This window comes from Necator americanus, chromosome I (assembly GCF_031761385.1).
Source record: "Necator americanus strain Aroian chromosome I, whole genome shotgun sequence".
Taxonomy (NCBI): Eukaryota; Metazoa; Nematoda; class Chromadorea; order Rhabditida; family Ancylostomatidae; genus Necator; species Necator americanus.
This window is the reverse complement of record NC_087371.1, coordinates 3,362,565-3,375,714: the sequence shown is the minus strand read 5'-3', so window position 1 is coordinate 3,375,714 and position 13,150 is coordinate 3,362,565. Positions and strand designations below refer to the sequence as shown.

Below are 13,150 nucleotides of genomic sequence, written 5' to 3'. Positions count from 1 at the left end.
ATTTCATTTCTCCTTATGTTGGATTGTTGGCCATGAAAACCAGACGAGAAAGCAACACGTCTCTGAAAAAAACATATAACAGAATCAATTCACAGATCATACCCTTATAGAGTTAACGAATGATTTATAAACCTTTTTTTAACTTGAAAACCCACAATAAAATATTATTAATGGATCCATCCTCGTCAATATAGATTCTTTGTCTCGATAAACGAAAAAAGCGTTGAAAGGAGATCTTTGCTATGTTCGAACAAAGTAAAGTCCTGTGCCGCAGAAAATGGGGTTACATTGATCTCAAACTATTACATTGTTCTAGGAATAACGTAAAACAAGTATTATCCACTTTATGGGAAATAAGAGAATCCTTTCGCTACGCATTATCAATAAGTCAGCTAAAGAAGTCAGAATGTAGAAAAAGAATCCCTTGATGTTGTTGATTGTCTACAAAACACGTACGTCGTTTGGAGAAGTACCATGTTCCCTGAAAAAATATGGTGACCTTTTTGAAACCGCCGAAGCTAAGAAAATTATATATAAAGTCGTCGGGAAATCAGATGTTGGCAATTCATTCTTCTGAAGGGAAACAGCGTAGAAGAACTGATTGTCGATCACCATCTCTATCTATTGTACAACATTTAAGAATAATATTAGAACGCCATCAAGAGTAGCACATTCAAAATGCTTATCTTCTTATTCTGATCCGAATATCCGACTTTTTTCCGAGAAAACTATTGACGTGGACTTCCTATCTGCGTCCACTGCACACCTATAGTTTATTTTCCATTTTAGTTGTTTCTTCTATCCGTTGAAGTAGGTTGTGCAAGGCAGAGAATCCCCTGGTCATGAAACATAGGGAATCTGCCGCATCTACACATGTGCCGGCGTAGCATTCAAAATTACGTCTAGTTACAGTTTTACTCTCTCACCAGAACAGGAAAGAGGTGGAACATTGGCAATCTGAAGAATGGAATTAATACACCGTATTATACACGTAGGGACGGTGTGGCGCATTCGGTTAGAGGTTCGTTGTAGCCACACGGTCGAGGGTTCGAATCCACTCTAGTGCTCACCAAGCTTTTCATCCCTCCGGGGTCGATAAATTGGTACCAAGCTTGTCTGGAAGGATAAAAACACTGACGTATGATCATCGGCTGGCCCCCACAAGTCATTGTAGAGGCCAACACGCGTTCCAAAACCTCAACGATTAAGAATTCCGAGTAAAATGCGTTGGCGCATAGGAAATTTCAATACGACCCTGTACATCACCGGAATAATAATAACATGAAAAACAATGATGGTTTGAAAAATTGTGTAAAGAAAAAATATCCACAATCAAACAACGTTGGAAGTATAGGAGAAATCTGAAAAGTTCGAAATAAAATGGATAAGATCCTGAGCCAAGCTCTATTAATTGAATCCACTAAGCATATCAGCTCAACAGTACCCGTATTTATGCTCCGCACGTATTCCATCGTTAAAAAGAACTTTCGTCAATTCAACCACCAAATGAAAGTAGTACCTCTGTCTGTATCTGCTTTAGCAGCGGAATTGTCAGTATCCATATTTTGACGGAAATTTCAGTATCTATTTCAAAGAACAATATCATGATTGATGGAGAAAAAGCCTCTAAAACCTTTAAAAGTAGGCGTGATCTTCACTTTATTCGACCTATTTTTAGGATAGCTTCAGAAAAAAAGAATGTTAGGTCATACGAGCAGGAATTAGCCAGCGTGGAATCCACTTCGAACTTGCTGCTCCTTATTTAAAGGGGCTGCAATGAATAAAAAAAAAGAAAATGAAGGAACTGAAGTGGTTATCGTCTATTTCTCCCCATATCTCAAATCTGTCCCTCTTTTTCCTAGATTCAATATAACTGACAATTAGAAATTACCAACGTAATACTATGTAGTACGGTGCACATGTTCTGTAGGCTATGTCAAAGCGTTCTACGACTTCCCTATAGAGCATGAATCCATGCTCCATCTGAATGACTATTGTACCTTTTGATTCTAATATATGAGAAGCAATATACTCTTAGGTGGCCCACGGTAGATGGTTACGGTATTCCATACGAATCGCCTGCAGTTATTCCCATTATAAGTACGAAATGGTGTGTAGCTGCTAAGAAATTATTTTTCCACTGCATGGTCGATGGTTCGAACCCGTCCTCTTCGGCGCCATCTTCGGAGACCTCTTCGGAGATCCATATTCCTAAACAAGCACGTGTCCTCCTGTGGATAAAAACATTAACGTGCATCGATCTTGACTCCAGTAAATCATTAAACGCATCAGCCCACGAATCTGAGGTGGGACGGATTTCAGGTAAAGCATTCTTATACGGGAGAGTAGATTATGGAGAAGGGGGTGATTCCGTCCATTTCTTCCTAATCGCCGTAAAAAACGGTTCGGAAGATGTCCCGCGTGCACAAGGCTGGCGCGCTCCAATCGAACTCGTGGTAGAAAATAGCGCGCCGGAACGCTCGAAGCTGCATCGTCCGGCCTGTTTTTTTACGGCAATTAGGAAGAAATAGACAGAATCACCCCACTCTCCATAATCTACGATCCCGTATACGAATACTCCACCTGTAATCCGTACCACCTCAGATTCGTGGGGTGATGCCTTTAAACAGGCTGCATTTATCTTTAAAAACCTCAAAATTTTCTGATCTGAATCCGAAGGTGTTTTGTTAGTGAATTAGTGGCAAAGGGATTAATCAAAACCGTCAACTTTAACCTTTATTATAAGTCCATCATAAGTTCTACGTCTACCTTTCGCATCGCTTACCATTGATCAAGTTTTTGGATTTATTACAGGAAAAGCCAGACGAAAAGTATGAATGAGGTTTTCCACAACAGCTACTGTCCAAATAGTTCGTTCAAAATCGCAACCTCACAACCTCACAGCAGCATTATAAAAGGAGTATAGCATTCGTTGAAACTATGTCTAGCCTCAGTCCCACATCTGGGGATGAGGGTTCTTCTTCTCGTTCTGCCGCTGGCCATATGGCAAAAAAGTATTGGCCAAAAAATAGGAGGCGTCTTTGGAGAGTCCAAAACAGTAAGAATATTATCACTTTATTTCTTTCAGTTTCATAAAACGAGCAATTATTAAATAAGTTGCTCTAAGAATGGAATTCTTAGGCTGTGAACACCACTGCTCTTGAAAGAATTCATGAGAAATTTCAACATCTCGGAGAAAAATTCATGGTGGACATAACTCTTTCCTCGGAACAAAGACTAAATAACTTACTAAAGGTAACAAAATGAGAAGAATAGCAACGCTACAGAGAGGAACTCATTTTGAGGAGAATTGATTCCAGAAAACAGTTAACATCAAAAAGGATCATGTGCAAGAATGAGGTGACTCAATTGAGGAGATCAATTCTCACGAAAATATCGGAGATTTGTTGTTCCAAGGCGATATTGTTTTAACAGAGTTAGTCCCTCTAATTTCTTTCCGCTGAAGTGATTCTCACCGTCCTCTTCAGAGCGCAGGCTGATGAAATGTTAAAAGATGCTAAAGAAAAGCGATCGCACAAAACGTCAGGCATTCCGTGATCACAGGTATCCTCGAACACTATGGTCAACTGGGGTCAACTACTTCTTTGATCCCCGTACAGGTTGGTGTAGGAAGCGATTTTTCGGCAAATAAATTAGCAAGTGCTTGAAGGCTGCTTGAACAGATCCAGATACCCGAAGAATTTTCCAAAAAGGCGCAGAATTATGGGAAAAGGATACATGTATTGACTTCAGAATGAACAACACGGGTAAAGAAAGAGTTACATCAACTCTGCTTAGGATTATTATCTTAATTGCAGCTCCGAATCGGATTCGACTGATCAGAGCAAATGGATGTTGGTCTTACATTGGGAATATCAACCATATCAAGATAGGTCAGGAATATCAAGATTTATCTCTAGGAGGAGGTTGTGATTCGGTGAGAATTATTGAGGTCTCCTTAAAGGCAGCATACCACGAATCTGAGGTGGTGCGGATTTCAGGTGAGGTATCCGTATACGGGGGTCGTAGATTATGGAGACCGGGGTAGTTCCGCTTATCTCTCTCTGCATCACTGCAAACAACCGCCTCCAGAATACTGTTTTGTACGACGCCATCTACTGCAATGCTCCACCCCTTGCGCCGCCTCCTCCCTGCGATTCGTCGGAAATCAATTCGGACTTCCCCGATAGGCAGTAAGGGAGCTACGCGTGCAAGAGTGACGCGCTCCAATAGAAGGCATCATACAAACCAGCGTTCAGAGGCCGGCTGCTTGCAGTGATTCAGGGACAGATGAGCGGAACCATCCCGCTCTCCATAATCTACGACCCGTATACGGATACTCCACCTGGAATCCGTACCATCCCAGATTCAATGCCTTTAAATGTTACACAAGGATTTACAGATTACCCGTGAAAATGATAAACTGAAATTCTGTACTTTCTGTACTTTGACTCCATTTACATATAGCAACTGCTGCACACGAAATCGGACATGCGCTTGGTTTCTTCCACACGCAATCAAGACATGATCGGGACGACTTCATTACATTCAACACACGTAATGTCAAGGTTGACGCCTGCCATCGTAAGGTTTGTGAAAGACCAGATCGTAACGATTGTAGCGAAACTGGCTGGATCAGTTCACCAAGGAAACTACAAGAACAAATGAAAACTATGGAATAACACACGATTATGGAAGTATTATGCACTACGGAAGTACCGGGTTTGACATTTTTCAATGTAATTCACATCTGCATTAAGTTAAAAAGCGTTAATGTAGCGTTTCGGTGAATGGTTGGCCCATAATGGTTGCAAATGACGCAAAATACACGGAAACTCTAGGATCACCGTTTATATCTTTCTACGATATTCTTATGCTGAAAAAACATTACGGTTGCTTAGACTTAGTACGATTAAATACTAGGACAGATCACTTTGTCTGATATACAGTTGTGATATTTAAGAAAAATGTAACCTACATCAAGTCACATCTGCAAAATGTGAGATGGGTGGTTTCCCCTATCCTCGAAAGTGCTCCAGATGCATATGTCCAAGTGGCTACGGAGGTCGACTATGTAACGAAAAGGTAACTCTTCCTTATCCCATCGTCATCCTGAGAGCATTATGCCGACGGCAGCTTTCAGCCGTCTGGTGGTGGATCTGTGCTTGAGGCAAAAAGCGAGTACAAAACACCTTCCGATAAAGTTGGAGATTTTAGAGTGGGACTGCGGCCGAGAGAAGATATGACAACTTGTAACTATTGGATTAAGGTGAGTAATGACGGCATTTGGTATCGATGCTACTAGTAGCGTAAGAAATGTGTTAAGGCTCCGGTTGGATTAAGGATTGAAGTGAAAATCGCGGATCTTTCACGCAGTCTTGCTGTGGATGGATGCACCTACTGGGGAGTGGAAATCAAGACCCATACCGATCAACGCCTCACTGGCTACAGGTTTGTAGCAGACCCGCTATCGAAAAACCGCAAATGGAGCATCACTATGTAGAAAAAATTTAGGTTCTGTTCTCCAGAGGATATTGGAGTTACATTGGTGTCAAACTATCACATTGTTCCAATAATAACTTACTATTTAAGCAACTCAGTTCAAATTACAGTATCGTATCGGTATGTGCTCATCAATAGTATTGTGATCAGTTAAGGAAGCCAAATTCTGCGTTGAATGCTTCAAAAATTGCTACCATACGGTTGTGGAATCATCAAATATTATTGATTGCTAATTAAGATTGTATATTGTAGCATCTGATAATCCTGGTGCTATTTCAAAGCCTCAGCCACAAGTTTCTACGTCAGACCTTTATTGCAGGGACAATCCCAAGTAAGAATTGTGATCACATTTTTTATATATTGCACCTATACTTGTCTTTTTAGGTGCGAAGGGCTGATAGCGAGGATTAATTTCTGTAATCACCGCACAATAGGAATAAAAATAAAATATAAACATTGTCCCGTTGCATGCGGGTTATGCTAAATAATCCCAGTAAATAAATGCTGTATACAATGTTGTTTTGTACTCATACGGATGACTTCTTTCGCATGACTGGGACAAAAAACTGTAGTGGAGGGTAGAAAAGTTCTGAGCCATCATCAAAAAGCTGATTTGCTGATTTTGTTTTCTTCGAGGAAGAATTGAGGAATACTCGCGAACAGATTTAGTACTCTTAAGTGAAAAGCTCAAAAGTTGCCTAGGGTTTCCTTCTCGGATACGGTAGAAATATAAAGGTACTCTCTATAAAAAAAGAAGAGATCATTATAGCCTAGGACATCTCAGCTAAGTGGAGTTATAGAGGTTTCTAAGATCCTGAGATGAAGAAAGATTATGATGACAATCTCCATTCCTGACATACAAACTCCAGTAGCTCTAGGAACCTTTATTTGGAGATTAATGAAGTAGAATACCAGTTTTTGGTAACTTTTAATTGAGTTACGTGACTCAAAGGCATCACCCCACAAATCTGGGAGGATACGAATTTCAGGCGGGTAATGCCTACACGGGGTCTTAGATTGTGGGAAAGAGGGTGATTCCGTTAACTGTTGCAGTGCGCAACCATCGCGCCCCGCTCCCGCCTGCGATTCGTCGAAAACCCATTCGGACGTCCGTTTACACTTATACATGGAGAGATGAACGGAATTACCCTCTTCTCCACAATCTACGATACCGTACAGGCGTTACCCACCTGAAACCTGTAATACCCCGGATTTGTGGGGTGATGCCTCTAATTGCCGGGCTGATATCATCACCTGACGCGATTACCCGCATCTTCGCCGTGGCGTGTTGTCCTTAAACATATCTCTGCCCAAATTTCTTCACGATATTCTGCGAGAGCTTGCATAAAATGAATCCATTAGTCGTTGTTCGAGAGCTGATATCGTAGTCATTAAAGACATCACGTGAATAATCCTGAATCGTGAACATCGATTCCCTCAAATAACCAGCGATAGATGTTCATAATAGAGTAGATGTGGCTCGGGCAAGACAGCACTCTGTCCCGGAAAAAAAATTTCTATCTGTCTTCTAAAGTTAAAGGATAAAGTTTCTGGCGTTAACCAATTTACACCACACCCGTACATTTGGGGCGGGTGTGAATCCGCCCTAGTGCTCACCAAGCCTTTCATTCCTCCGGTCGATAAATTGGTACCAGACACATCGACTAGCCACCGCAAGTCATTGTATAGGCCATATACACGTTCGTAAACCTCAAACGATTCTTAATCGAAGTGAAAGTGGGGGCGCATTCCAAGCGGATTGATTAACGTCAGAAACTTTATCCTTTATTTGTCCTCTATAAGCATGAAATAGGACGTATAATTGCAAGAAATAAAGGTGAAATCTGTGGCATCAATCATTCCGCTTGGGATACGCCAAGCCGTTCAATACAGAATCGTTCTAGGATTTACGAGCGAGTGTCTAGCATGTACCTGTGGGGGCCACCCGATGTACTGCTTTTATCCACCCAGATAAGTCTGATACCAATTCATCAACATTGGCGGAATGAAAGGCTTGCTTCGCACAAGACCGGTTTCAAACCATCTATTGATCGTATAGTCACAGCGGAAGGCCTTACCGACTACGCTACAGCCTCCCTCGGGGATTGGCGTTTATAACTGTACACGTGTGGATAAGGCAAGACAGCACTGAGGCTCATAAAGAATTTTTGTTGTCTACAATCATGGCATACGGGATATTATTGTTAAAAATATAGTAGGGTCTAAATGATCTGAAACGCAATGGTTCGGATTGAAAGGGGACACTCGCTAAAATCAATCATTATTGCAGCCGAGTGAACTAGACGTTGGATCTTACTCATATTTGCAGTTCGAATGCAGTAAGCTATGGTCCTGCAGCGATCGTAACTGCTAGCTACACTGCGCCTCCTTGCAATCTAATAGCTCGGTGCGCTCACAAAAGCGTATATTAGGTTATACTATAGCGTATTATAGGTTGTGCTGACAAAACCACATCACTGGGCTAAAGTGAATTTGCCAATAACAACGATTTACCTCGTTTCTTCCCTTGTCTCATGCCCGTACTGCACGTAATTCATTATCACCAGCTTGCCCAAATTCAAACTATCATAAATATGTGGTGTGTACGCGTGAGCTGTGATGGCTCACGATAATTTGGGATTTTATACCCAAGTGGTTCAGTGGTAATGTTTATCAATTAGATGCAAAGAAGTTAAGAGCACAGAAAAAATTGCCTGTCTGCTCCAGCTAGTACAAAAGCAACGTCATATCCTAGCAGCGCGCCGCCTCCTTGCCATGTGGTCGGCAAGGAGGGGATATTATGGCAACAAACATTACAGATTATCAACTGTCGTGTTCCGAGATCAGAACATGGTGCTTGATATTCGTGAGATGTATATCTAGGTTTCTGTAGATGCTCCGCACAATTTGCATGCTACCGGACAAGGCTGTTTGATTAGAGCCTTTTACTTCTACCGTACCCAGAAAGGGAAATTTAGGCAACTTTTGAGATTTTACTTATAAATATTAAATATGCTCACTAGTAGTTCCTTCGCATACTATGTTCGAAGAAAACAAAATCAAGCTAACTTATGGATGGTAGATCGAAACTTCTCCACCCTCCACTACAGTTTTTTTTTGTTTTAATCACGCTTAAGAAGGTATCCGTATGAATACAGAACAACGATAGCAGTATTTATTCGCCGAGAAGATTTAGCATAGCCCACATGATACGGGACAAAGTCTACGTTTTAGTTCTGTTTTTACATAGGAAAGGTTACAGAGATTCCTCCTCGCTATGAGCCCAGGGCACCTAAAAAGACCAGTAAATAGGTGTAGTAATTTGAAATTGTGATAATAATTCTTACTCGGGTCTGTCAGTGCAATTAGGGTTTGGCTTCACTGGCGCAGACGTAGGCACCTCTGGCAGGGGCGTTGAAACAACATCATAACCACCAGATACTGCAATAGAATACAATCTTAATTAGCAATCAATAGTTGATGATTCCAAACCCGTATGTGAGAGATTTTAAAGCATTCTGCGCAGCATTTCGATTTCTTTTACTTATCATGGTACTATTGATGAACACATACCGATACGATACTGTAATTTGACTTGGGTTGCATAAAATCTGTTGTAAGTTATTATTGGAACAATGTGATAGTTTGACACCAGTGTAACTCCAACATCTTCTGGAGCGCAGAACCTAAATTTGTTTCGACATAGTGAGATTCTGTTCGAAGTCATTCGATAGCGGGTCTGGTACGAACCTGTAGCCAGTGAGGCGTTGATCAGCATGGGTCTTAATTTCCACTCCCCAGTAGGAGCATCCATCCACAGCGAGACCGCGTGAAAGATCCGCGATTTTCACTTCAATCCTTGATCCAACTGGGGCCTGAACATATTCCCTAGACTATTAGTAGCATCGGTGCCAAATGCAGTCATTATTCGCCTTAATCCAATAGCTGCAAGTAGTCATATCTTCTCTTGGTCGCTGTCCCGCTTTTTCATCTCCAACTTCATCGAAAAGGGTTTTATACTCGGCTGTTGCTTCGAGCTCAGTTCCACATCCAGCGGGCTGAAAGCTAATATTACCAATGATTCTCAGGATAGCTATGGGAAACAGACTTACCCTTTCGTTACATAGCCGGCCTCCATAGCCGCTAGGGCAAATGCATTTGGAACAGTCTCGAGGATGGGGGAAGCCACCCATCTCACATTTTGCAGATGTGTCCGGGTCACATTTTTCTTAAATATCATAAGTGTATATCACACAAAGTGAACTATCGTGGTATTTGGTCGTACCTAAGCATCCGTAATGTTTGTTCAGCATGAGAAGTTCGTAGAAAGATATAAAAGGCGAACCAAGAGTTTCTGAGTATTTGGGGTCGTTTGGAACCATTGTGGGCTTACCATTCATGGAAGCGCTACATTAAAGCTGTTTAGCGCCTAACGCCTATGTTATTAACGTAAGAAGTTCGAACCTGGTAGTTCCGTAGTGCATAATACTTCCATAGTCGTATGTTATTCCATAGTTGTCATTTGTTTTTGTAGTTTCCTTAGTGAACTGATCCAGCCAGTCCGGCTACAATCGCTACGCTTTGGTCTTTCGCAAATGTTGCGATAAAAAGATGTCAATTATTACCTTGACATTATGTGGGTTGAATGTGATGAACTCGTCTCGATCGTGCCTTGATTGCGTGTGGAAGAAACCAAGCGCATGCCCGATTTCGTGTGCAGCGATTGCCACCTATTAGTAGTGTCACACTGATTAAAGCACTGAACTTTTCTCTATCATTTCTTCATAAAATTTCTTTTCTTTCTTCTCTTTCTTTCTTGTTAAGTATTATCCAAAATGACACTTCCTATCGGAAAAGATTCTAACCGATTCACACCCTCGCCCTAGAGATAAATCTTGCAGACGGTTCAGATTGCCAACATAAGACCAACATCCATTTTCCCTGAACAGCCGAATACGATTCCGAGCTGCAATAGGATAATAATTCTGAGCAGTGCTGAAGTAACTGTCTCCATACCTCTGCTGTTCATTCGGAAATCAATACATGTATCCTTCTCCCATAATTCTACACCTTTTCTGAAGATTCTTCGTATTTCAGGATCTGCGTATGCAGTTTTTAGGAATGTCAAATTATTGCTAATCGTTTCATATACTCACCTGTATTAGGATCGAAGAAGTAGTTCACTCCATCTGACCACAGTGTTCGAGGATACCTAAAGTCACGGAAGGCCTGACGTTTTGTGCGGTTTCCTTCCACTTCTTCTATAACACCTTCTAAGATTTCTTCGGCCTGCGATCTAAAGAGGACTGTTAGAACCGCCTAAATGGAAGGAAAAATCATTAGAGACTGACTCTGTTAGAGCAATGTCGCTTTGGAACAACAGTTCTCCAACTTTGGATTTGTGATTAATCTCCACGATTGAATCGCCATCCTTCGACACGTGATCTTTTTTTATGTTAACTATTCTCTGCAATCATTTCGGTTCTTGATTTCCGCTCTCCAACACACCACCTTAAATTATTATCTCATTTTGTTACCTTCAATAACGCGTGTAGTCGTGCTTTTCGTTCTGGAGACAGCGTTAGCTTGTCCCTGAGTTTTTCTCCAAACTTTTTGAACTTCTCATGAATTCTGTTAAGAGCAGTGGTGTTCAGGGCCTAAATAATATGAGTTTTAATACAATAAATTTGAACATCGCTGGTTTTATGAAACTGAAAGAAAGTGGCAACATTCTTACCGTTTTGATCTTCCCGAATGCGTCTTTTATTTTCTGACCGAAACCATCGAAAATCCCACAGTTTGCGCATACGGCCACCAGCAGAAGAAGAAAGAGTAACCTCATCCTGAAAGAAGAAGCTTTCCAGCTACTTGGAAGAATTGAAACTAGATATGAGGCTGAAGCTGGGACAGTTTCAGTGAATCCTAACCTACTTTTATACTGCTCCACAGACGTTATGATGACAATGACACAGACGTAATGTTGTCATTTTGAACGAACTATTTGGACAGTAACTGGTGTGGAAACAAGATAACCCCGCGCATTGTTCGTCCATCCTGCTGTTTCTACGTCTGCCGTTTTTTCTGGAACAAATTCGATAGTTCCATCACTGGAAAGCGAAGCGTGGATAGAATGGAAGGACGTCGACGCATCTAGGATAACGTGCACGGCGTGGATCAATCTTTGTGGCGATGCGCCTACACGTTCGACTTCAACTCAGACTTCATTTGAGGTTTATGAACACGCGTGCAGCCTTACAATGACTTGCGGGGGCTAGCTGATGTGCCAAGTCACTGTTTTTATCCTCCCAGACAAGTCTGTTACCAATTTATCGACTCCGGAGTGATGAAAGGATTGGTTTGCACTAGGGCGGATTCGAACCTCCGATCGATAGTATCACCGCCCGGTGACGTATTTAGGATGTATTTATAATAAAAGATAAAGCGCGCGGCGTGTGTCAGTTCCTTAAAGGCATCACCACACGAATCTGGGGTGCTGCGGTCTCAGGTGGGTTACATCAATACGGGGTCGTAGATTATGGGGAGGAGGTTGATTCCGTTCATTTCTTCCTAATTGCCGTAAAAAGCGACCCGGAAGAGGTCGCTTCGAGCGTCCTGGGGCGCTATCTCCTAGAACGAGTTCGGTTGGAGCGCGCCAGCCTTGTGCACGCGCCGCAGCTCTTCTTCCGGGCCGTTTTTTACGGGAACTAGGAAGAAATTGACGGAATCGCCCTCCTCCAGATAATCTACGACCCCGTATAGGTATAACCTACGCGAGACCCGCACTACCCCAGATTTGTGGATGACTTTAAGGATGCCTTGCGTGCAGCCTTTCTTATGACCATCCTTCCATACATGTAATAATTAAGAATTAATTTTGTATAAATTGGTCAACACCACTGACAATGAAAATTTCTTGCTCTTGCATGTTGAGGACTTAAAAGGTACTAGACTCATTTAGATTTTAAGATTTTTTCTGAAGATTTTTATTTCTATGGTCATACTGTAAAGCCTTTCAACACCGTATTAGTAGTCATTTGTTATTTTTTTTTATTATATAATAGAATATTTTGTTTTGACTGCGATAAAAACAGGGACGAACTGCAGACATTAGGAGAAAAGAACGAAAACAAGGAGATGGTTGCTCATCACCAAATCCAAGTAGTTCTGACAGAAGTGTATTCACGCCCAGATGGAATCAGGTTCTGAATAATCCCTATTGAATATTTGTTATGGAAATAGAAGGCATCTTTTAAGAAATATGTTTTAGACATGATCTAAATTGAACATTAACGTAGAAATGTGTTTTTTTTTTGAAAGAAGCTGCTGTGCATACAAGGAATGGAAGTTTTATCCTAAAAACATTGTTTTTTTTAGCTGTACGCACTAGATATATCAGCTCACTAACGGCAGTGTTTACATTCTGTTCAACATCCATTTTTCTAACAAGAAAAAAAACAACTACTAGTGGTAGTCAAACGAAAATAGCTCCTTTAGTGTTTGTTCTGGCAGCAAAATCGTCGGTATCGACATTTTTCAGGAAAAGATGTGCCTATTTCAAAGAATAATTAGTGAAAAAAGTATTACTTCTAAGGGAAGATTTGCTTCTCATTTTTTTTTGACCGATTGGGAGCATACTCTCTCAAAGAAT

At 41.3% G+C, this 13,150-nt stretch overlaps 2 protein-coding genes across 3 annotated transcripts; one reads left to right on the top strand and one right to left on the bottom strand.

Moving 5' to 3' along the window:
* Positions 1-4,560: 4,560 nt before the first annotated feature.
* RB195_004357 (uncharacterized protein) lies at positions 4,561-7,620 on the top strand (the record flags this gene model as incomplete). 2 transcript variants are annotated; one of them, XM_064182166.1, is made up of 7 exons in its annotated part: positions 4,561-4,589; positions 4,780-4,892; positions 4,964-5,085; positions 5,144-5,269; positions 5,327-5,451; positions 5,515-5,622; positions 5,741-5,837. In XM_064182166.1, 7 exons carry the CDS (start codon positions 4,561-4,563, stop codon positions 5,835-5,837), a joined length of 720 nt encoding a protein of 239 aa, XP_064033434.1. The 2 variants fall into 2 exon arrangements, with proteins under 2 accessions (XP_064033434.1, XP_064033433.1); XM_064182167.1 differs by lacking the exons at positions 4,561-4,589; positions 5,515-5,622; positions 5,741-5,837 and adding an exon at positions 7,407-7,620 and having other exon boundaries at positions 4,805-4,892.
* A 1,074-nt stretch (positions 7,621-8,694) lies between these two features.
* Positions 8,695-11,344, bottom strand: RB195_004356 (uncharacterized protein; the record flags this gene model as incomplete). The annotated part of the gene is made up of 15 exons (XM_064182165.1): positions 8,695-8,794; positions 8,850-8,943; positions 9,076-9,188; positions 9,253-9,377; positions 9,435-9,560; positions 9,615-9,730; positions 9,788-9,909; positions 9,967-10,067; positions 10,128-10,232; positions 10,368-10,468; positions 10,519-10,602; positions 10,659-10,798; positions 10,854-10,969; positions 11,040-11,159; positions 11,240-11,344. The coding sequence occupies 15 exons, from the start codon at positions 11,342-11,344 to the stop codon at positions 8,695-8,697; spliced, it is 1,668 nt and encodes a 555-aa protein (XP_064033432.1).
* Positions 11,345-13,150: the final 1,806 nt, after the last annotated feature.